The 24,763-nt window shown below is 35.6% G+C and overlaps 1 protein-coding gene across 1 annotated transcript in view; it reads right to left on the bottom strand.

The window, feature by feature from the left end:
- The window catches only part of SND1 (staphylococcal nuclease and tudor domain containing 1), a 492,627-nt gene that overhangs the window by 196,303 nt on the left and 271,561 nt on the right, over positions 1–24,763 (bottom strand). The window contains exon 14 of the mRNA XM_069087150.1: positions 14,251–14,323. Within this exon, the coding sequence (XP_068943251.1) occupies positions 14,251–14,323 (73 nt within the window). The remainder of the gene's footprint in view (positions 1–14,250; positions 14,324–24,763) is intronic.

Here is a 24,763-nt window from a genome sequence, read left to right as displayed (position 1 = left end):
TTAAGGAAAAGAATAACATATTGTAGATAGTCTGCCATGTAAAAAGATGCTGGGTAAAGGATGATGGACAATATACAGACTGCAATAATATGAGACAACTTTGATAAGAAACGATATGGCTTTTTGGCCAAAGATAGAAACCATGAATACCTACTTGATCAACAATTTCAGCATTCAGTAGACGTGCACTTGCACAGAGACAAATGACAGACCTAAATACAAATGAATATGAGAGCCATGCTTCGTAGAACAAAACGAATTAGTAATTTGCCCTCAAATCAGTGAGAAAATGTGTATTATTTAATAATTTCTCAAAGAGCAAACTATATTATTGACAATATCTACAGCTTAATTAGAGGATGATATAAATATATTTAACACAATTCCATCAAATCAAATTTCCACTAAACATAAAACAGACATGACTAAAAATACAGAAGTAATGCTAATAAGTGAGGGGATACTTGATATCTATAAAAGTCTCAAAAATTAAAACTGAGAGATATTTTGCAACTGTTTCCATATAAAATCTTAGGTAGAAAATAAATAACTGAAAGGTATTCAACTAATGAAAAATTTAAAACCTTCTGAAGGAATGATTAAATAGGCGAAATACTAGATATGAAAACAATGACATATGATGGTATTCATATTTTAAAATTCATAACTAGAACTGGAAAGAGTATTTCATGATTTGGACCTTTATATTCCTCTGCAGCATTTGTAAGTTAGATAATAAATGGATCTTTGACATGAATATCAGTGACTCTGTTGCTATCTAGGCAGTCAGGTGGTACAATGGATAAAGCGCTGAATCTGGAGTCAGGAAGACCTGAGTTTAAATGCAGCCTCAGACACTGGCTTGGGCAAATCATTACCAGTTTGTCTAAGTACATCTATAAAATAGGAATAGCATCTACCTCCCAAGGGTATTGTGAGAATCAAATGAGATAACATCTGTAAAGAGTTACACAGTAGGTGCTATATAAATGCTAGCTATTATTATTATTTTCACATACACACTCAGTAAGACAGTTATCTAAAGAAACAGCTATAGGAAAACTGAAACCAACCTAATATATAATCTGTGACAATGAAAATAGGGAGTAACACGTAAACAGAAGTTAAGGAAGGGGCACTTCAAATCTAAGTACTTTTTAAGTGCCTACTAAATGCCAGGTATTGTGATGAGTAAGAGTGACACAGATATTCACTGCCTTCAAGGAACTTATATTCTAATGAATGTTATCATTGTAAAGAATGGTAGAACAAATGATTCAAATGATTTGGCAAGTACAAAGGATTTAGGAGATGGTTTGATGGTACACAAATATAATTTTATGGCAAATCAAGAATGTCATGAGATGTTATCAAAGATTTATGTTGTAAGAGAACTGAAATGAAGGATGAAAAAATGTGTCAACAAATGAAATGTCCAAAATAAGGGCCTATCAATTCAATATCATAAAGATAATTTTTAAACATCTGTTTCTCAATATGAATATCCTTTATCTAGAGCACACCTGTACAACATGTAAACTTCTTCAGGTCACAGGTTAGACTAGAGACAGACTGATGGTGGCTGGTTGCCATGGGTTACATGACAGTCAACTCAAATCTTTGACGGGTCACATGTTGTACAGGTCTGATCTAGAACTAACAAATTTTAAGCATAAAATCCTTAAGAATACATATAGGAATAAACATAGTTACAACTAAACTTGGGGGAACAAAAGTGTAAACTGAAAACATAAAAGGGAAGTAAATTCATTTTTCTTAGTAATGGGAAAGACTAAACATCTGTCATAGAGTTTCATAAAGTATGAAACAGAATAAAATAATTATTTGCTAGAAAATTCCATGTCACATTAAAAAACAACAAATGCTAAAAATCTAAAATGAAATTTGAATCTACATGGTATTACAGAATTGTAGAATTAAAAGTATTTGGGCTGACATAACTCCTTGACTCTGGTGAAGTGAATCTCTAAAACATTCTGGTCAGTTAACAGCTTAAACAATTTTAGTGAGTATTTCATATATATTACAGTATATTTTTCCTTATAATTGTTTAATATCATTCTAATATAATCAGACATTATAATAAACTTTTAAAATATAATAAACACTAGAATCAAGTTTATAGACTAATACTGAAACTATTTATTATTGAAATACATGTGAAAGGAACTCAATGGGCCCATCAAAAACCATTTAAATGTCTGACTGTGAGAAATTCAAGACAGTAAAATGACAGTGCAGTCAAACTGACTTTCTTGCACTGTATATCTGAGGACGCCATTCCCTTGGGACTTAATAAACTCCAATGACTGGCTTCCTTTTGCTTCTAGGATCATACATAGGTTCCTTTTGATTTCTAAGGCCCTAACTTAGCTTTCTAAGCTCATTAAACATTACTCCTTCATTCATTCTACAGACAAATTGTCCTTTTTTCTACTCCTTACAAGGTCATCCATCCACCTCTGTCTTTGCACTGGTTATCTACTAGGGCTGCAACGAAATTCTACCTCACCTCTGCTTATGGGAGTCCCTGCTTTCCCTTAAAACTCTGCTCATGGTATAACTTCTACAAGGAGCTTTTCTTGATTCTTCCCACCCCACTGCTAGTGCCCCCTCAATGTACCTTTTATAGTATGTGTGCATGTCTCCCCTCACAGAATATATGAATAAAGGTACTATTTCATTTACATTTTTGTATACTCAGGCTTCCATGCTTTAGGCAAGGGAGACCAGAAACATAATTGTGTTCTATCCTTTTTCCAGAATTGACTCCAGGAGGAAACTTAACTGTGACCCCACATCCTCCAACATGAGGTGACTGAGAATGACTTCACTTGGGGATTTGGCCAGGAGGAAAGTGTATACTATAATAATAGAATGGAGAGGGGTCAAGAATGGAGAAACAGACACAAGTTATTAAGAATACAGGGGGAAAAAATCCGAAGGAAAAACTGAGTCTAGCTCTTAAGCAGATAAAATGATAATAAAACTCATAAGGATGAATGGAAAAATGTGTAATTTTTTTTATAACACTATATATGATACATTGAACAACTATGATATTATGATGGGAAATAAACCAAAAAAACTGAGAATAAATTGAGATTCATAGAATTCCTTGAAGATCATGGAACAAAAGCAAGAAATTCCAAAATAGCTCAAAACACAAATAAACATTTAAAAAGATATTAAGATATAAATTAGATCAGAAATTATAACTTGATTTTTAAAAAGACAAATGATAGAATAGATGACAAATAAAACAAGATGGAGGCTCTCTTCAAAGTGGCAGAGGCTCCAACTAAGACAAAGATAAATTTGGATTCAAAAAACAAAGAAAAAAAAAAGAAAAGAAAAATATAATTTTGAAAGAACATATGAATTCTAAATGAATCAAGGAAACTGACTTTGAAGACAGTATGGAAATAACTTAAGACTCATGGGTCTTCCAGAAGATTAAAAGCCATGAATACCATATGGCAGGAAACAATGGATGTATTGATTAGTCAAATCTACAGAAAGCTGCACCTCCTCCTACCTCCCAAAAAAGAAAAACCTTTCATTTTAAAGTCTAAGACATGTAGTGGTTAAATTTCATAACTGGCAGCACACAAGAAAAGTAGTTAAATTATATATATGTATATAATGAAAATAAGGGGCTGGAATGAAATTTAAGATGCATGGGGTGATTCCTTAAAAGCAAAAATTGTAATTATGCTATCAGGTGAAGGAAAAATAAAAATTCATGTCAGGGAAGATAATAATCAATGAACATTTATTAAGCATTTACTATGTGCCAGGCACTGTATATGGAAACTACATATCACAGAAAATGAAACAATGCTATCAGGGATTGTTTCATCATTTGTGTTTGCATGTCACATAGTAGGAGCTTAATGAAATTAATGTTGTGCATACCTTCTGACCCCGGAATACCACCACTAAGTCTATAAACAGAAGAGATTAAAGGATTTAAACAAGGAAAGAAGGAAAGGATTTATACACAAAAAATAATTTTAACAACTCTTTTTGAGGTGGCAAGAGCTGGAAGCTGTGGGGGATACCATCAATTGGAGAATGGATGAACAAGTTATGGTATATGGATGTGAAAGAATACTATTGTGTTATAAGAAATGATGAAGGGGACAGTTTCAAATAAATCTGTAAAGACTTGTATGAACTGACACAGAGTGAACTGAGCAGAATCAAGCAAACACCTTACATTGTAAAGACCAACAACTTTGAAAGAATTGGGAACTCTAATCAGTACAATGACAGCCACAATTTTAGAAGACTCCTGATGAAACACGCTGCTCACTTCTCTATAGAAGGGTGATGGGCTCATTGTGCAGATTAAAAAAAAAATTGGGGGGGGGTGAGGGAGGGAGGGACATGGCCAATGTAGAAATTTGTTTTGCATGACTGCACATGTTAATAACAGGTTTTTTTTTCTTGCTTTTTCAATCAAGGGGAGGGGAGATGAGAGAAAAAGGAAGACCCTTTCTTGAAAATAAAATGTCTAAAAGAGGGTGTATATTATGTGCCAGGTCCTGGGTTAGATCCTAGTGATAGAAAAAAAGAAAATAATAATACCTCTGACATTTTACTGCTGGCACACTCAACTTCCTTTTGACCAAACAAAAAATGGATTTTTAAGTGAAAAATAGGCTCATGCTGCTAAGAAGTTCATTTTCAAGTGTTCTAATATATGAAATTGATGTTAAGGGAAGAATAGAACAGAAAAACTCCTTAGTAAAAAATTAGGATCCTATGTAGACAGATACCAAAAGTAGAATCTATATCACATAAAGTAAGAGGTTTTTTTGGGAATGGTAATATGCTGGACATTAATGGCAAGAATATGTGGAGTCTTTTATTTCACTTCATTCAGGAGTTTGGTAATATTCCCAAAGATCCAATCTCAATTACAACAGCAGTATGGATATGCTATCTATATACAGTGGATTTGTTTCTTGAAGTGTATAAAGTCAAAATTATAAATCAAATATTATACACAGTCCTTGAAAATCCTTTAAATATCCTCTAAAGTACAGTAATGTATCTTTAAACAATTGGGAGATGCAAAGAAGTTAGGAACTTTTAAAAAGAAGATAGTTTTCAGAGAAACAATGACAAACACTTCTCACCCCCGACATGAAAGACTAATATGCTGAACAAGATACACAGTTTTGTACCTGGTCAATAAGAGAATTTGTTTAGCTTGACCATACTTATTTGTTACAAGACAGAAAATGGATTGTTACCAATGCAGAAGCCAGTCCTGATTCAGCTGATTATATTGGAAAAAACAGGGACTTGCTAGAGTAAAAACAAAAATTACTGTAAACCAGAAGAACAAAAATGAGAAAATAAGACATTTCTAAAAATCCAAACTGACCTATTTAAACAAACTGATCACACAAAAAATGGGAAATGGATGGAAGAATGGACACTATCACAGGTATAAATCTTTTCCTAATGAACTTTTAACCAATGTCAATATCATCTGAAAACAAGGAGATCAAAAGAAACTAGAAACAATCTTGGCTTGTGAATACTTGACTTTTTTTTTTGACAAGCAGAAAGATTTGGAAACTAGGGGGCACACCCATATTGAATAAAAAACTTAAAAAAAAATCTTGTAGAGCAAGATGATAGAAAATAATGAGCAGCACTTTCTCAGAAAACAGAAAAATGCAAATTTAAAGCTTGGTGAGCATTATTTAGTCATCATTTTCTAAAGTCTTCGAACATTTTAGGATGACCTAGAAACAAGGATAACACAGTTATGGAGGAAAGAGTAATAAATATTTTTATGCTATATTCTTTTCATAATCAAGTGGAGTGGAGTACATTTGGATACTAACATCATAGTTCCGTGTGTTTCCTGTGTATATATGGCACAGAAGAAAATGAAAATGAGCAAATCAGTTGGACTAGATAAAGTTGATACACAGGATGGGCATGGTGGAGGCAATACAATTTTGTGGGCTTTGGTTGATTAATTTATCTAAAAGATAAGAAGTTACCAAAGGTTTAGGGAAAAAAATCCTGGACATAAAAAAAGGTTCTAGCTCTGTTTTGTAATACCATTAGCAAGAGAAAGACAGACAGACAGACAGACAAAGCATATCAATAACTACTGACCTATATGCCTATTTTCCCATCTCTATAAAATTTTTTTCAGAATAATCTACCCATATATTAGGTATATCCTTGATGAAGGAATAAGTTGGTTTTCACAAATCATGTACCATAGATGAAAATACCTTTACAGTCACATATATGACCAAAAAGGCATAGATAGTATTGGACCCAGTTTGTTTATTAACTACTTCAATTTCATAGAGAAAATTCCTTATTAAATGACTTCCTCTAATACAATGTTGTCAAGCATATGTCAAAATCATGCATGAATCTTTTAAAAAATAGCAACCGAAATAATTTGTTTTACAACTCTCTAATTACTGAGAAAAAAACCTGGGAGACATACTCCTTAAGATGATTTCCAGTGTCACTGAGAAGAACTAGCACAAAGTCCAAATAGAAAAGGACTCTTTATCAGTGGTAAGGAGCTCCAAATGTCATCTATGGGGCTCACAAAGAAGAGCTTTCCAAAATGGGATACATAATCATTTAAAATAGTTTGGTCTAATTATCTATAACAAAGTTGATGAAGAACTCCTTTTGTTAAGACTATGAAACAGTTGAATAGAAAATTCAAAAGTTTTATCCATCACTAAGTACATCTTTGACAGATAGAGCAAACAGACAATGACTAGAGATCAGAACTGGCCAGGAAGGAGAGAGTAGGCTGGATTAAGAGTGGGCAAGGGTGACTTTGAGAAACTATACAGTACTTCCAAAGATCCCAAGTTTCTACCAGAAACAAAGGCCTATATTTTAAGTGTTCGTACTCTGCCAGTAATGATGTATGTCTGTGAGTTATAGACTAATACAGTCTCCTAAGACTTAAAGTTGAGAATCATAGAGAGTAGAATGGAGAGAAATAAGCTAGAGGTATAAGTAGAGGTCTGTCATCTCGTTCAATCTTCTCATTTTACAGAAGAACAGAGAGAGAAGTATAGAGTATACAGTTCCTCTGGAAGGAGAACATAAATAGAAGAGAGGTATGTTCTGACATTTGGGATATAGGCAGAACTCTAAAGAGGAGAAAAGGAAACAACTAAAAATAGAATTAGAAAAATCAAATGTGAGTTTGAAATGGGACAGTATAGACATGCAGCTCAATTTTTAAAATGAACACAGAAAACAAAGAGAAACATTGGACTATAAAAAAGTTACTTCTAAGAACTGCTATAGCAGCAAAACATTTACCTAGAGCATCCCAAAATTTAACTGCAGAATATTTAGTTGACTCACACCAGAGCCCAATGGTTCCAATTTCTGATAATGTAAGAGAAAGGAACATAATTAAGTAGTTCCATCAATGCACAGATAGAATCCTATATTTACCTACAAACTCCAGTCTTTTAAATTATCTGAGTACCCTGGTGGTTTGGTATAGAGGAGAGTAGTGGTTAGGTATGAGTAAATTGAAACATGTTACAAAGAATTAGGAGATAATATCAGGAGAGAAATGTATGATGGAAAAAAATATGGTCTGGTCTTATAGGGAGAGAAAGATAACTAATGGGTAATCAATATAGTTCCACTGGTATTAGAACAATGTCAAGAGAATGAAAGGAAGGCTTCTAGCAGGCTGGATGGATAGATGCCTTGTGGCTGATTTATGGGAAGACATGGGCAAGAGCTACTCTGGACAGGCAGTCATAGATATATGGTAAACTGCATTACTGGGAGAAGTATCCATGTCACTGATATCCCATATACACTGGAGTATTGGGATTTTTGTCAGGATATTGTCTATCCTATTGTCACTCTGTTCAATGACACGAGATGTCATTGTAATGTGCTGTGGGCTTGGAAACCAAATGAAATTGTGTGTGTGTGTGTGTATGTGTGTGTGAGTGAACTACAAGAAAAAATTAGGACCTCAGTGAGGGTTTGAGAGTCTCTTATCACAAGTGCCAGAGGCTTGTACTGTTATATTAAAGTCATGAGAAAAATGAATTTTACATTTATTACAGCATGGCACAATGGAAAAAGCACAGAGGAACTAGTTTCCTACATTACATCTCTGTTACTTATTGCCTAAGTGACCTTGGGTAAGTCTGTTTTCCTTTGTAGGCCTCAGGTTCCCCTATCCAAAATGAAGCAGTGGCTTTAGATGCCCTCTAAGGTATCTGTCTTATCTCCAGCTCTCTAGGACTTACTTACCCATTGATTATTTTGTCTTTAATTGCACAGATGAACACCAATTTACTTGATACCTTAACAAACCATCCTTTTCTTTCATGGATCAACTGAGATTAAGATTTGATTTTCCCGAAATAGCTTTATTAGGAAATAAAAAAACCAAAATTACACTTGTGTGTGCATGTGTGCACATGCATGTTTTAATAGAACCCCTAGATTCTGGAGTATGTGTTTTCAGAAACACTATAGTAAGAATGTTGTTTCCATAGACAGAAGAGGATAATAAAGAAGCTAAGTAAATTAGCTAATTTAGACACTATCCAGGCCAAGAAGTATGAGTGGTAGAGCTGATATATCCAGTTAAATTCCAGGACAACAAAATGGGTACACATCCTTACAGACATGCTCTCTCCAATTTTAAGGAAACCTTTCTTTAACTCTTCAACCCCATGTTTCCTTTATTTTTCATTGCCAAAATCCTGGAAATATTATCTTAAGTCTCCACCTCATCATCACCTGCTTCTATTTAATTCCCTGTAACCTGGCTTCTGCCACTAGCAGTTTACTGAAACCCTTTCTCAAAGGTCATCAGTGACATTCTAATCACCAAGTGCAATGTGCTTTTTCTTAGACCTCATCTGACATTAAAACAACAACAACAACAACATTACTTCATTTTATGTCACTTGTGAATGAGAACAGGATTTATAAGGCACATCAAGAAAGGAGCATACAAATACTGCATCACTGAAAAAGCTAGAAAGGCTTCCTAATGAATGTGTTCAGAGGAGATCTGAACAAAGGCAGTTCTCCTGTGACCAAGCATTCCATCACCAAGACTGATATTAAAGTCACTGGTAATTTAGGAGAAATGATGCGATAATATGACTGCTAAAAGAACTACATAGGACTTCCAGAGGTTGTCAAAGAATGTTATCAAGCATAGACATAGATGGGAGTGAAGACCAAAAACTTCCTGGTATCACAGAGTTAGGGCCTGAAGGGAACTCAGAAATCTCCTGGTATAAATCCCTCATTTTAGACATGAGGTTAAATGATTTGTCCAAGATCCCACATATACTAAGTGAGATGTCAGTGGTTTGAACTCAAGTCTTCTGATTTCAAATCCAGTATTCTCCAGCTACACTGCACTACTTCTAAATAGACTCAAATTCATTTTCTAAGTCACCTTTTCTAGCTGCCTATTTGAAGGCAGAAAAGACAGAAAAGCAGTGGCAGGAAATTAGGATATTGGGGCAGCAAGGTAGCGCAGTGAATAGAGCACTGGCCCTGGAGTCAGGAGGACCTGAGTTCATATCCAGCCTCACACACTTGGTATACTTACTAGTTGTATGACCTTGGGCAAGTCACTTAACCCCAATTGCCTTGTCTTCCCCCCTCCAAAAAAAAAGAAAAAAGAGAAATTAGAATATAGTGATAGATAACTTGAGGGATAAAGCCCTCTTGATGTATAAGTTTTAATTGATTTATCTGATTTGACAGAACAAGGGCAAGACATATAGCAACCTCACTTTATATCATTTCATCTGTAGAAGATCAAACATATTACAAAGCAAGCTATAGCAAAAACAATGATAAATCTGAGATTAAAAAGATTCTTTCATACTTTTGATGCTTTGGCATTTTGGTATTCTAGGGAGGGAGTGGTTAAGAAAAAGTAAGGGAAAAAACCTATGTGCCAGCCACTTAGTACATTGAGAGAAAGTGAGATTGGGATAGTAAGAACTTGACCAGCATTCAGTCAATTGTCTTTCCTTGGTTATACTATGCACATCTTCAGGCAAAAATACCTTTCACTTTAGAACTAAATGGTGAAAATAAGAGATTACTAGCAAAGATTACCAAAAAATCCTTAAGGCCCAGACCTAGAAACCGTAAAAATATTTTAATTTTTTCTACCACCATTAATGGTATAAGTATAAAAATAATTTATAAATGTCTTACATTATTTAATAATTTTGGAATTGAGAAAATACTGTAAAATTAGAAGCTGTAAGAAAATAATAAACTTGTGGAAAAAACCTAATTGGGAGGAGGTCCAAAATAAGAAAATATACTTTGTATCCAAGCAACACATTTCTTAACTAATAATGTAAAGTTAAAAATTTTAAAGCAATATGAAGACCCAAAGAAGTACTCTTAGCTCTAAAGTCTATCTTGGTTGCATTCACAGGTCACAACAGGCTTACCTGCCATAAAGGTAGTCAACCACTATCCCTCAAGCCAGATTCAGTCCTTCACATACACACCACTCCCCTATATACCTTTGCAGAGCTATTCTTCAACTCCACTGTGCCTCACATGATGGTTGAATTTATTCTGACCCTCAACAGGAGGATAAAATAAATGAGGGTACTGATTTCTGGTAAATATTTTTTTTTGGAGGGGGGAAGGCAAGGCAATTGGGGTTAAGAGACTTGTCAAGGTCACACAGCTAGCTAAGCGTCAAGTGTCTGAGGCCGGATTTGAACTCAGGGCCTCCTGAATCCAGGACCAGTGCTCTATTCACTGTGCCACCTAGCTGCCCCAAGGTAAAGATGATTCTTAAAGAATGAAGATGTCCTTTTCCATTGATTCAAATTCCATGTTGTAGTCTTACTGCTATAGAGACACACAGAACATACTAAGGTATGTTATCCACTCTCCTAGCAAACCTGGACTATATACTATAACTTTGTAAAAGACCAGAAGAAATAAAACAGGGAAAAAATACTGACTTATTTCATATAGGCAAGTTCAATTCAACATTTATTGTTTCCTATTGTGAAAGGTAATAAAGTATATGAAGATAAAAAACAAAAACAAAAACCCTGATCTCAAGAAGCTCACATTCTATTGGAGGAATAAAAATGTGCCTAGATTAAATAAATAAAAAGAAAAGAGAAAGTAATTAAAAAAAATTAGCTCAAGGGAAAGAGAGAGCACTAAAAACTGAGAGGATCAGGAAAGACTGCATAGGAGGCAGTCCCTGAGCTGGGTCCAGAAGAAAGCTCCCAGGGACTGAGTGGAGGAGGGAGTATATTTGAGATAGCCAGCACAGAAGAGAGAGTAGCCAGAAATAGAACATGGTACACAGCTAGGAGACCAGTTAGACTGGAATGGAGAGGGGTTGAAGAGGAGTAATACAGAATGAAAAGTCCCTCAGGATTAGTCCCTAATAGAAACAGGAAAACTAAGGCTGGACCAAAGCCATGAAGTGCACATGTTCTTTTAGAGACTGCCATTCCTTAGGTAGGAGGAGGCATGGAGAAAAAAATGTGAATTCATGAATGCATTTCTCAAGGGTGTAGGGGTAGGGAAAGAAGGAGTAGGCATAGACACTAATTCACGTTAAATTATTTTGGCAGCAAAATAGCATGCGCTGTCAACTACAGGAACTCTAGCATTTATCTTTTACAACTACTAACCTTCCCTAAGTAAAGGGGGATCAATTTGGGGGCGGGGGGGAGATGGGGAATATTTTTAAAAGATTAACAAAACTCTGCCAAACGATGTTTCAATATTTGCTTTCTATGCCTGTTCATTTTTCATCCTCTGTGAGGCATTTGCCTATATTAACCATCATTTTTACAACCTTGTCTAATCTACACTCAAGAGAGGAAGCTGCCCAGAATGTTTCAGTATGCAGGGAGAGCTATACATCATATTTAAATAATATAGAAGCACCTACAACATGCCTAGCACCCACCCCCAAATACAACACTGTTAGGGAAATAGGAGGGGCAGAAGGGACTGGGGAAGATGACTATCTAATACAGAGGCAATAAAAAGGAAACAGCATGCTAAGATAAACTAATTTGTGATCTAGTCAGACAAGGTCATACCTAATATTCCTTTATAGTGAGTAACTTTCAGATTTTCTGGCACCATCTCAACTGTGCTCTTTTATTTAAATAGCAACTAAAAAGAATTTAGTTGGCATTTATTTTTAAATTATTTATTTTAAGTTACTTTTTAAAAATTTAAAAATAAGTCAGTCTTCTAATATCTAAAAATAAAGAATATATATGGAAGGGAGAGATGGGGAAGCATAAGGAAATGTCAAAAATTATGAGAGCATAAGAGAGTATAAGTAAGAATGGCACAGAAGAATTTATCATAGAAGTAGTCTCTTCCATTCACTGATAACCTACATTTTTAAGCTGGTATTTCTCCATCTAAACAATCTAATTAGCTTCCTTTTCCTTGTATTAGCAAATCTATACCTGGGATTAGAAATAAGAGGAAGAAAATTGAGCAACAAAAGGTTACTTTGCTCTTTCCATAACTAGATTAGACATATTCCTGAGATATCTAGGTCATCTACAAACCAGAAGACCCTACATTATACATTCCAACACAGGGTTATAGTTCACTTTTCAGCTCAATGATTTGGGAAATTATTCTTAAATCTAACACCTTTATCAAAATGAAGCATTAAAGGCTGGTGGAAGGTAGGGGTGGGGAATCTATGGGGCAATGCAAAGCTAATATCACTGAAAATCCAAAGTTCAAATTTTCAAAGTAACTTTAACTGCCTAGAACCAGAATGAGTACAGATCTCAAACCATTAAGAGATACTAAGATGCATCTTGAAATGGCAAGTTAGCTAAACTTCACATGGAACAGCTATGTTTCTCAGAGGTTTTGATCTAAAATTAAGATGTAACACAAAGTACAGGTTTATGTTTTAATAGTAGGACACAGAGGCATTAAGCAGACAAAACTTCTATTTCAAGTGCAAATGCAGGGTAGAAATAAAATTGCTGCTTCTAAGATGCAATATCTGGTTGCTTACAAACATTGTGTGGGCAGCTCAACCTAGTTTCCTCATTTATTATGAGCAGGGAACCATGGCCACCCAGGAAAGTGTGGACTATTCGGACTCTCATTTGTAATAAGTAATCACAGGAGCACTGGAAAAAGATCCAGCCAGGCTGGGAAACAAAATGTAACAGGAAGATAAAAGACCCTAATTCATCTCTGCTGTGGGCTATGCCGAGTTCAAGAAGTCTTTGTTTTCCGTATTTTCTTTCCACTGCCTGAAGCATGTTCCTGGAGTGTCTGGGCTGAGATTTGTTAGACTGTTCACCTTTAAAGATAATCTACCTTGGGTTATGTGATCATTTTACCAATGGCATAAACAATTCCCCAGTGTCCAGCCCACATCAGAACATGGGCATGCAATGCATGAACCATGAATCTAAACCATGAAAGTTGGAAATGGTGGTGAAAAGGTCCATCAAAGAAGAAGAAAAAATACCCTAGGTGGATCTAAGAAGTTCTAAAATGTTTTAAAATGAGAAATTCCTCAATATTTAAAAATGAGTTTTATCACAAAGTAGACATTTAGATATAGACTTTGGGGAGTTCAAAGTTGCTAGTGTCACTGATCCATTTGTATTCTCCATCATCTATGGAGTAGGACTCATATACTTATCCCTTTTAGCTACAATCACCCAAATTGGGTGAAACAAGGCATGAGGAAATTCTCCATCAACTTCTAAAGACTAACATCAACCTTCTCTTTCCCCATGCCTCTTCACAAATTACTAGGCATAAGAGTTTGTTAAAGAGGGCATTTTCTATGCCCTGGGAAAACCAACTTAGACACAATACAAAGTTCATTTAGAAAGCTTAAAAAAAAGTAGCATTTGTGAAGCAGAAGACACATTTATTGTCAGAAACACAGCTTAAATATATGGATTGAGCTAAGCTGAGAGGTATTGTGCAGATCTTGCTTTGCTACAATGCAAGTCAGTATCCCCCTAGACACTGAGATAGGAACTTGTGGGGGTAGGAGACGGAGACAGGACACTCAACATTCAGTAGTTGAAAACTCTCATGTGCAATAATAATAAACACTCATAATCTGAGCTTCTGAAAAGAATAAGCAACAAATGCCTTGTTCTTCTATTCCATACTCTATGAAACAAAGATGCATCTTACCCCAGAGATGTCTGCCACACGGTGGATAGGCACTTCCTTCTTGCTATGTAATCCCTTCCCATTCTTAATAGCTCTGTTAAAGAAAAAAGCATTTTATTAAAAACAAAAATCAGGATTGGGCAGGTATAGAAGGGTAGGGGGAAAGGAGACTGCAATCTGCATAAAACACACTGTGTGCTACTTAATAACCAGTGTGTGCAAGAGAATGGGGGATAGGGAAGGAAAAGAGATATGTGCCCCTGCTTCTCCCAATCCCAATTACCAGCATTCAACTGATAGTTTCAGTTAAATGTGTACCTGATAATCAAAAGGAGCTTTTGTATTTGTTTCCAAATTAAATGGCATTGTTCCAAATACAAAAGAAAGAATCAGTTGGAAGAGCACACTGGTAAGAATTAAAAGTAATAATTTTTTCAGGGCTTAATCACATAAACATTTTAAAATGCAAAATATGTAAGTACTGTTATAATTCTAATGGAAATAAGTTCCTCTCAGGTAAAAAAGCTGAAGTGCCCTGAATGAAGGAATATCGTGAAGAAAAGTTATTAAATGGCAGGAAAAAATTAGCAGATGCTACAGAACTGACATTGAGCCCAATTTCCAATTCAGTCTAAAACTGTAATTAAGTGCATTAATAGGGAATACTACATCTTACTATTCAGTTCTTGACTTTTTAATCTTGTCCAGATACTATGAATAATCAGGGGCCTCCTATGATACCATCTTCCATACCATATATACACACACGTGTACGTACACACGTACAAACACGTACGTGTCACAACTTCTCTCAGTCTGACTAAAATTTCACAAGTTTTCCAGGAAAGGAAGGTTAAAAAAGAACCTTTTCCAATCATTATATTAGGACACATTAGCTTATAAAATTATTTGGCTGCCTTGGAAATCCAAGACTTATACTAAATGGAAATGACAAAGCATAAATTTAAGTAATGGAGTATGTAGCACCCTAAAGATAGTAACAGAATCAAATATCTAGGAGATAAAGGGAGAAAAGATGGCAGGCCCAGGTAGAGTGGTTCCACAGGGCAGGTAAGCAAAACAGTTTGGCACTAAAGAGAAATGACCTTGACTGATGAGTATTTGAGAATGCAATCTGTCTGTGTCACCGTTTTAGCAAAGCAAAGGAAAGGGAAAAATCAGGGGCTCCACAGAGTTTCAGACGGAGGTTATTTTCACAAAACAAGGAGAGCTAGGGCAGATAAAGACAGGAGGAAAAGCAGACTTGGCTATGAAACCAGATGGCTGGAATGGTTTAGTAATATAGTTACTGAGTCTGTGAAATGGAATCATGGAGAGAGAAATAAATACAAACTAGTTTGACCCTTGATATTTCTTCCAGAGTAATAAAACTTAATCCTGAATAATACTAGCTATATTAAGGAGAAGGTAACAAAAAAGAAAATCCATTCTCTATTTATAGGTTTAGTTAGTAATTATTGTATTCATTTTTTTAATTCAGAGGCAAAAAAGAAAAGTAAAAAAATTATCCTAAAGATGGTAGGTTCTCATTTCTTGTTATTTCACTGCAGTGAATGGGAGTTTATGAGACTTTCCATTGTAATGCATTTCAGAAGTTCAAGAGTTTCCTTGTGAAATAGCATGGACTCTTAAAAAAAAGAGCACTTAAATAAAGACGAGGAAGCTTAGGTCCTATGTCATGCAACAATATGGGCCAGGTCCCTTTCCAACCCAAAACTTCAACTTACTCATCAATAAAAGTTAAAGAGGAAGAACACAACCAGACCACACACTCAAAGAACTCGAGAATCTGATGGAGAAATGAGAATAACACCCAAGGAAGCTGAATAACATAAGCAAGAATGAGAGCTGACAACTCAGACCCTAAAGACTGAGGAGTCAGGAGAAATAGGAGGTCGAGGAGGATACATCCAGGAGATACAAATGAGAGAGAGAGACAGGCACAGAGGAAGGAGAATTCAGCTTGGAGAGTGCTGAAGGATGGGTAGGATTGTGATGGGGAAGAAGGAGGAAATAGCCTCAGCCAAGGAAGTGAGAACAGGAATGAGTCTAGCAGCAAAGAGCAGAGAAAAATGGAGCTAGATATTAGACAGCTAGACTTTAAGTGGATAAACCAAAATCTTGTGAAGTGTGTAATATTTGTGTAATAGGGGCTAGAAGAGGCACACAAATTTCAATAAAACATGGTTTGATCCCTCCCAGAGCTCAATGTTTCAAATAAGGGTTTAAAGGCATAAATAACTAAAAATAATATGAACTTGTACATTGCAAAATATCATGTGATAGTGGAGAGGGGGAAGGTAGTCCTGAAATTTGAAGATAGAATGATGTGCTATGGGAGGGAAGTCATGTGAAATGGATTTTGTCTCACTAGAAGGAAAAATTTCCAAACAATCAGTTATCAAAAAGATATGCCAAGATATGGTATATTATGTGGTAGTTGAGTGATCCATCACAGATCATAAGATCAATGATTTAGAGCTAGAAGAGACTTAAAGGTCATCTAGGCCAACTTACTTTGCAGATTAGAAAACCAAGATCCAAAGAAGATAAGTGATTTACTTGAAGTCTTGCAGGTAAATAAGTGGCAGAACCATAATTTGAAGAAAGGTTCTTTGACTCTGAATTCAACATTCTTTAAGTAAAAGCTGGATGACTACTTGTGATACCTTCCACTGTAAAGCATTCCAGAAGTTCAAGCCCTCCCTTGTGAAAAAGCTTGAACTCTTGAAAAGAACACATAAATAAAGACACTCAAGCTTAGGTCCTATATCTACTGTGTAGAGGACACTTGAGTCAGAGTATAGGTTGAATTAAATGGCTTGTGACTTTTTTCTTTTAGTTCTGAAAGTCTGTGAAACTAAATTATCCCTAATAGCTCTTTCAATTTCAAAACACTAATGATTCTAAACCACAATGAGGCTTAAAATTCTCTGACAACAAACTGCAAAGGCCAGGGATGAGATGGAGGTTTCTGCCAAGCCTTAGGACAGCTTCAACTTTTATAGGTAAAATAACAGAAGCATAGTGGCTAGAATGAGGAAGGCTACAATTCTGATACTGTGATAAAACTCAATCTGGTGTAATATGTTTAGTTCTGGATGTCATAATTTAGGTATGATATTGAGAAGCTGTAGTGTGTCTAAAGGTAGGGAGATTAAGATTAGGATGAACAAGATTCACGAAGATCAACTGAAGGGAAGGGGAAATAATTAGCTTGAAGAAGAGAAGATGGAGTGTATTATCTTAAGAGTTGTCATATGAAAAACTAATTATAAAACTTGTATTTACAGAAGACAAAAATGAATGGAAAAAATAGTGTTCAGTTGTATGAGAAAATAAAACTTCATGATCAAATCAGCTAAATGTAGAATGGTATGCCTTTTAAGGCCATAATTTCTTCATCACTTGGGATCTCTTAATTGAGTGTGGATTATCACTAGTCAAGAATGTTACAGACAAGATTCCTGCTCAAGTACAAGTCTGTTGAAATATCCTGAAAGGGCTTTTGCAACTTAGAGCAGATGAGTCTATTTTCTTCCCTCACCTACCTAACATGGTAATACCCTATGAAGAGCAATTTGGGATTTAAATCCCAGACTTTATCCTGGCACAGGGAAGCCAAGCTATATGAGGCTCTCTCACAATCAAGCTAAGACCTCAATACAACTTCTTTTTCTTTTAATAAAAGAAGTTCTTTACTTTTTTTTTCCTTCTTAAACCAATTTCAACCCAAAACATACACTCTTCAGAATCTATTAGAAGAGGATTCCCCTTCTTTGGGATATATGACAAAGTTTTGGGGGCAAGTCTATAATAAAATCTGAAAAACCACTCAGTGCAGTTTTCTATCATACGAAACAATAATTACTGATAGCAATGGTGATTTAAGGGACAGAGAATAGGATTTGGAATGGTATGAATATAGGTTCAAACTCTGACACTTTATTCATGTGCAGAATGAAAATAATAAAGCCCATCTATGCCGCAGGGTCATGAATATCAAATGGATTAACTTTTGTGAAAGTCTTTTGCGATCTGAACTATAAAGTGATGAAAAATACTTCTAAGCTCTTTGTCTCCAAGAATGGACAAAAGGTTTGATTTCAGATTCAGGTTAAAAGATACTAAAGAGAAATTGGGTAGTAAAGTCAGTATTTTTATTTGTGGGGAACATTCTGAATACCTAAATTTTTCCCAAAACAAAGGTCCATTTCTTTACTACCAATTCTATTAATGGTCTTGTATGACTGCAAATCATGAAATGGGACAGTCTGCTTGTTTGCTGTATTCCCAGGGCTTAGCAAGGTGCCTGGCACAAAGAATGCACTTAAAAATTTTTTTTTCATTATTTGATTCATTCATTTGAAGAATTAAAAATGTCAGAACAGTAGAGAGATACATAGTGGGAGTAAGGAGTGTAGAACATAAGGAACTTTAGATTAAGCATGTCATCAGGAAAATAGATGAATGAAAAGTTGTAGTATGGCAAGGGCAAGAGTTAAGTGATGGACAGGTCATGTGCTTTCAGTGATAACTTCATACTGTCAAAAAAAAAAAAGAAAAGGGGTGGCAAGGTGGCACAGTGAATAGAGCACCAGCCCTGGAGTCAGGAGGACCTGAGTTCAAATCTGGCCTCTGACACTTAACACACACACAAAAAACTAGCTGTGTGACCTTGGGCAAGTTGCTTAACCCCAACTGCCCTCCAAAAAGCAAAATAAAATAAAATAAAAACATAAAAAAATGAAAAAGCAAGAAAGACCATTACCATGATGGGCAGAGCAAGTGTGAAAAACTAACACAAAAATATGGACAAGAAAAGCACTGGATGGGTAGGTATATATGTGTCCACTGGAAGAAACATACAAATCAATGAAATGCCAGTTCTGAATAATATTCAGTCACCCTTGCTGATGCCCAACAATCTTGGACCCCTCCATGAATTTCCCCTCTACGGACAGCCAGGTCAACAGTGAACACATAGATATTCTGGGGAAAATGCAGTTAAAACTTCTACACGAAATCTAACTGATTTAATAATCTAAAGCACTTTCTTCCTTCCTATTTATTTTCTTTGCAAGTGAGATAATTTCCTACTTTTATTTAAAATTTTATGGTGCTTTATGGTTACAATGTACTTCACAAAGATAATATAATCTGGTTATTTGGATTGATTATGAACAATCCTATTATTCAGACATAACAAGGATGATTAATCCTAATGTACAGATAAGTAAATTGAGATTCACAGCAGTTAAATAACTTAGCTGAAATCACATGCTAATATGTAGTGGAACCAAAACAAAAACTAGATTTTCTGACTGTAGTCCAATGTACCTTCTATTATTCTACACAGTCTCTTTCTCTCACCCACTACACTCCACCCACCAATTAACAACAATAAATGATACAGTCTTAGGGATGTAAAAAGGCTACGACTCTACTGCATGTTTCCACAATGAGCTTTATTTTTTGGAGGGCAATTGGGGTTAAGTGACTTGCTTAAGGTCACATGGCTAGTTTTTGTGTTAAGTGTCTGAGGCCAGATCCGAACCCAGGTCCTCTTGGCTCCAGGGCCAGTGCTCTATTCACTGCACCACCTAGCTGCCCATCCATAATCAGCTTACAGATCTTCTGGAGCATGAATACCAAGGGCATTATTCCCTTTCTAACAATAAGAAGAAAGAAAATAAATGGACTTGAGGAACACAGACATATTCTTCTTCTTCTTTTTTTTTTTTTTGCCTTTTGGAGGGCAATTGGGGTTAAGTAACTTGCCCAAGGTTACATGGCTAGTTTTTTTGTGTGGGTGTTAAGTATCTCAGGCCAGAACCAAACTTGGGTCCTCCTGACTCCAGGGCCAGCGCTTTACTCACTGTGCCACCCTACAGACTTTACATCTTTACACCACTTGTTGAACTCATAGCCTTTCTTAGAAATCACAGTACATTTCACATTCCGGGAGGAAAAAAAAATAGAAAAATAGAAAAAAAAAATAGAAACTGAATGTCAAGGTAGAGAGCAGAAACACCAGAAGAAAGCAATCTAAAACCAGAAGAAAACAAAATGCCCGAAATAAGGATGATTAGCTAGTCAATTAAGATTAATTTGCTTTCCATGGGTGTTACCATTTTTACTGAAGATCTTAAAGTCCTGTGTAAAAGGCAAAAAATCAGGAAAATGATATGTTGGGATACAAGGACATAGTTAAACTTAAGATTTTAACTCATAAGGAAAGTTCAAAGGTATATATTACACATTATAAATGACACAAATTCAAAATACAAACAGGAGAAAACACCTGCCCTCTAAGAGCTTATATTCTGCAAGGTGGGATAGAGAAAACCATATATTTACAAAGTTATTTAAGGAGGTCACATTAACAAGGAGAAGCTTGTGCAAATGGTGGCCCTTAAGCTATTACAGGCTTGGAGGATACAGCATGTGTAAAGGAATGGAGGCAGGAGAAGAGATGTTAAAACCAGGGCAGAGTTAGGAGACCAGTTTGGTTTTATTAGTAAATGTATATAGAAAAGCATTATGAAATCAATTTAGAAAGAAAGTTTGGAACCAATCCTCAAAATCCTTGTAATGTAAAAGAATGGTTATTTTCTTCCACATTCAAAAAGTTAGATATTAAAGAAGTTTCTTGAGCAAGAAATGGTATGTTTAAACGTGTGCTTTAGGAAACACCTTGAGAAGTCATTTACCAAAGGTAAAGAGGCCAAAGGACAGCAATCAATTTTCAAAAGAAGAATTAAAAACTAATAACATCATAATAACCAAATCACTAGTGAGATAAATTCAAATCAAATGAACTTGAGATTCTACCTCAAACCCAGTAAATCAGCAAAAAAAAAAAAAAAAGACAAAAGATGAAGAAAGTCAATATTAGAGGAGGGGTAAAAAGACAAGTTCATTAATATACCAATTGTGGAGCTATAAATCAGTCCAACCACTCTGGAAAGCAATTTGGAATTATGCTAAGAAAGTGACTAAAATGTTTATATTCTCTGATTCCAAGATCATGCTGCTAGGCATGTCTGGTACACCAGACAGAAAGAAAGGTTCCATTAAAGCCTAATCTATTCATAGCAGCAATTTTTGTAGAGGCAAAGAACTGGAAGCAAAGTAGATGTCCATTATAAAAGGGTATTGCTAAACAAACTGTGGTTGAATATTGTGATGTAAGAAATGATGAAAAATTTAGGAAAATCTGGGAAAATCAATACGAACAGGTACAGAATAAATACATAGAAAACTATATAAACAATGTCTAAAACTCCCATTTCTCCCTGCCTTTGCACTTTCTTCTCCCCTCACTACACTGCTCCCCACTCCCACCCTCAGCAATGGAATGCTCTCCTTCCTCAGCTCTCTCTCAAAGGGGATTCATTGAGTTCACTTCTGAAGGGAAACACAAACAAACAAACAAACCTTTCCTGATTTACTTACTGGTGTAAGTAAGTAGGTACTGGTGTAACTCACTTCCTTACAATCCTGTATTTAGTTTGTTTTTAATTGGAATATACTTATAGGTGGATTCTGTTTCCTCTAACAGAATGTAAGGTCCCTAGCATTTAAGATTGGTTCATTTTTTGTATCTGTATATGCCAGTGTCTGGCATGCAGGAGGCATTTAATTTAATTGATTAATGCTGATTGACTGAACAATGTAAAGAGCAAAAATAAATGAAAATGAACACTTTGTCCCCAAAGAAAAGATGATAAAATACCTCCCACCTCCCTTAAAAGCAGAAGTGGAGATTTAGGAGCGTGAAACATTGCATGGATTTTTAGGTTTTTACGATGTAATTAATATTGTTGACCTTTTCCTATTTTTTAAAAAAATTCTTTGTTATATGGAAAAGATCTATGAGAAGGGGCAGAGAGGAGAGGAAGGAAAGGAAACAAGGACACTAGGCAAATGTAAAAATGAAAGATATCATTAAAGATTAATTCTTATTGGAAGATGATTCCAGGATTGTGGAACAGAATGACTGGAAGAATGGTGGTGTTCTTGACAGATATAGGGAAGTAAACTTGGAGAAAAATGGTTTCGGTTGAGTGGATGGCTCAGTCTCTAAGAGAAGTTAGTGGGATTTGATGAAATAGAGAAAATATAGAGAACTTTTCTAGGATTTTGGTTATGGCATGATGGTTTGAAGGGACAGCAGGTTCAAGTAAGAGCTTTAAAAATAGGTGAGGTCTAAATATATTTTCTACATAATAATGACAAAGCTAAGAATCTGCAACTGTCAAGTCATAATTATGTGGTTACTGGAAGACAGTGAGGGCATTGATTTGGAAAAGCAAGGGAGTTAAGTTATTTTTTCATAATTATACAAATTGCTAAAAGGTAAATAAAGTTCTTAAAACTGAAAAGGCTAAAAGAAATCACTTTCATAATGCCATTACAAATAGTATTTATAAACTGGTCTATAAAACAAGAACAAACAAAAAGATTTTTCTGAAAAGGAAGAATTAGAAACACTAACAAGAATTAGCTTCAGAGGGTTAGATAGGAAAGGAGATATGTGATAGGAAAATATAAAAAGAAAATATGACTCCATAATAAATTGGATCCTTTACTTAAAAAAAAAGTCTCATATCTATCTGACTTTGTTACTTGCCTTACTCAGGTTGCAGAGTAGATTTCTGCTTGGGGAGCTCTTTAAGGAAATAATACATCTTGTGCAAATAGAAGATATGTCTATGCATGAGGAAATAGGCCAAGTTTAGTTCACTAATGAAGATCCTTCAAAAGTTACGGTATCTTACTGTATCACTCACCAAATAGATTCAAATTTCATTTCCTAAGGTAGGGTTGTTTTGGGTTTTTGGGTAACATTCTGCTACAGAGAAAGGTGAGGCCTCTGCCTCATTTTCTTCCCCCAGGGTTTACCAAGCAGAAAGTTAATAAAGGAGCATTAGCTTGTTACTTTCTAGAAAATATGGTCCTTCACAAGTTATCTAAATTCAGTTCAAAAACAAAACAAAAAAAGAGTAAGGCTTCATTCTTTTAGATTCCGGAGTCCCACTTTTCCTCCTAAGTCATTCTCTAAATCTCTACAAAAGGGATAATTGCTGCTTATGGATGCCAAAGCCCTATCTCACCATACCCATGAGTGGGATCAAAGCACAGATGCAGAGTAAACCCTTGATCAGTGACCATTTCTCCTGTACAAATCCTAGGTATTACAGATATGTTTGTAGAGAATCACAGAATTTAAAAGTTATAAGTAACCTTGGAGATCTAACCCCCTTATTTTACAGGTAAGGAGACGAAGGGAGGATGCAGAGAGGTTAAATAATTTACCCAAGATCCCACAAGAAATAAGTAACAACATCTTGATCCTCTGATTCTGAATCCAGTGATCAATTACACCAATTTCTTCAGTATATGAAAAGCCTTTCTCTAAGCATAGAGCAAACAGGGTATTTGAAGGCCAGATGACAATCTTGTTTCATTGACGCCTGCTTCACAAATGCAAACACTAAGCTTCACCTCTTCCCCTCCCCACCTCTCTCTGCAGGCTGCCACCACAGCTCTACATCCCCTTTCATTAGGCCAGGAATGAATCTTATGACTTCTAAACTTCCCTACTGTGTCTCCTTAATGGCTGTTCCTGCACAAAGGCAGGCAGGTGCTCAGCCAGGATGGGAGAAAGAAAGCAGGAGGCCAGAATACAGCCTGTTCACCTCTGAAGCTCTTTTTTTTATAATCCATAGCAATATAAAAAGTGTACAGATAAAGGGTAGCTGCTAAACAAGGGACAAAGTCATTCTTGGTAAGGAGTCTGAAAATATGCATCCAAAAGACACTTAGCTACAAAACTAATGGAGAAAGAGAAAACTTTTCAATAGTAGCCATTTGCAACCTGCTTCAAAATACAGGTAAGGGAGGTATTGTGGCTAAGTGTCTAGCACTAAGCAGAAACCCAAATTATTGACCACACTCCTCCATGAAGTGATTTGAAAAGCTAGACATTCTTCCTTCCACTTGGAAAATCACACCTGAAACTTACAAATAAAGGTTAGAGTGAGTTTGTCCCCACTGTCTTAGCATTACCCGAGCACAGTTTTAGTACAAATGACACAGACAAAGAAGAGTTGTTTTCATGCCAGAGATCTAAAATGAATGGGACTACTCAGGCATGAAATACACTCAGCAAAATGTGGTCCAAACAATCATGAAAATGGACTATTTTGGAAAATGTACTGAGGAACATAAAAAGTATAGGCAAAACCTGGTCCCTACCCTCAAAAAGCTTATACTTAAGGGGCGGCCAGGTGGCTCAGCGAGTAAGAGCACCGGCTCCAGTGTCAGGATGATCTGGGGATCAAATCTGGGCTCAGATACTTAGATACCCAGAAATAACTGGCCGTGTAACCTTGAGCAAGTTACTTAACCCTGATTGCTTTAAAAAAAAAAAAAGCTTATACTTATAAGTTTTACTATAAAGTGTATACTGTGAGAAATGTGATGATGAAATACCTAACAAGGTTGC

This window comes from Petaurus breviceps, unplaced genomic scaffold, assembly GCF_028583685.1.
Source record: "Petaurus breviceps papuanus isolate PSGF00001 unplaced genomic scaffold, PetGlider_PUasm1.0 181, whole genome shotgun sequence".
Classification (NCBI taxonomy): Eukaryota; Metazoa; Chordata; class Mammalia; order Diprotodontia; family Petauridae; genus Petaurus; species Petaurus breviceps.
The sequence above is the reverse complement of the archived record's forward strand: the minus strand, read 5'-3'. Positions and strand labels throughout refer to the sequence as shown.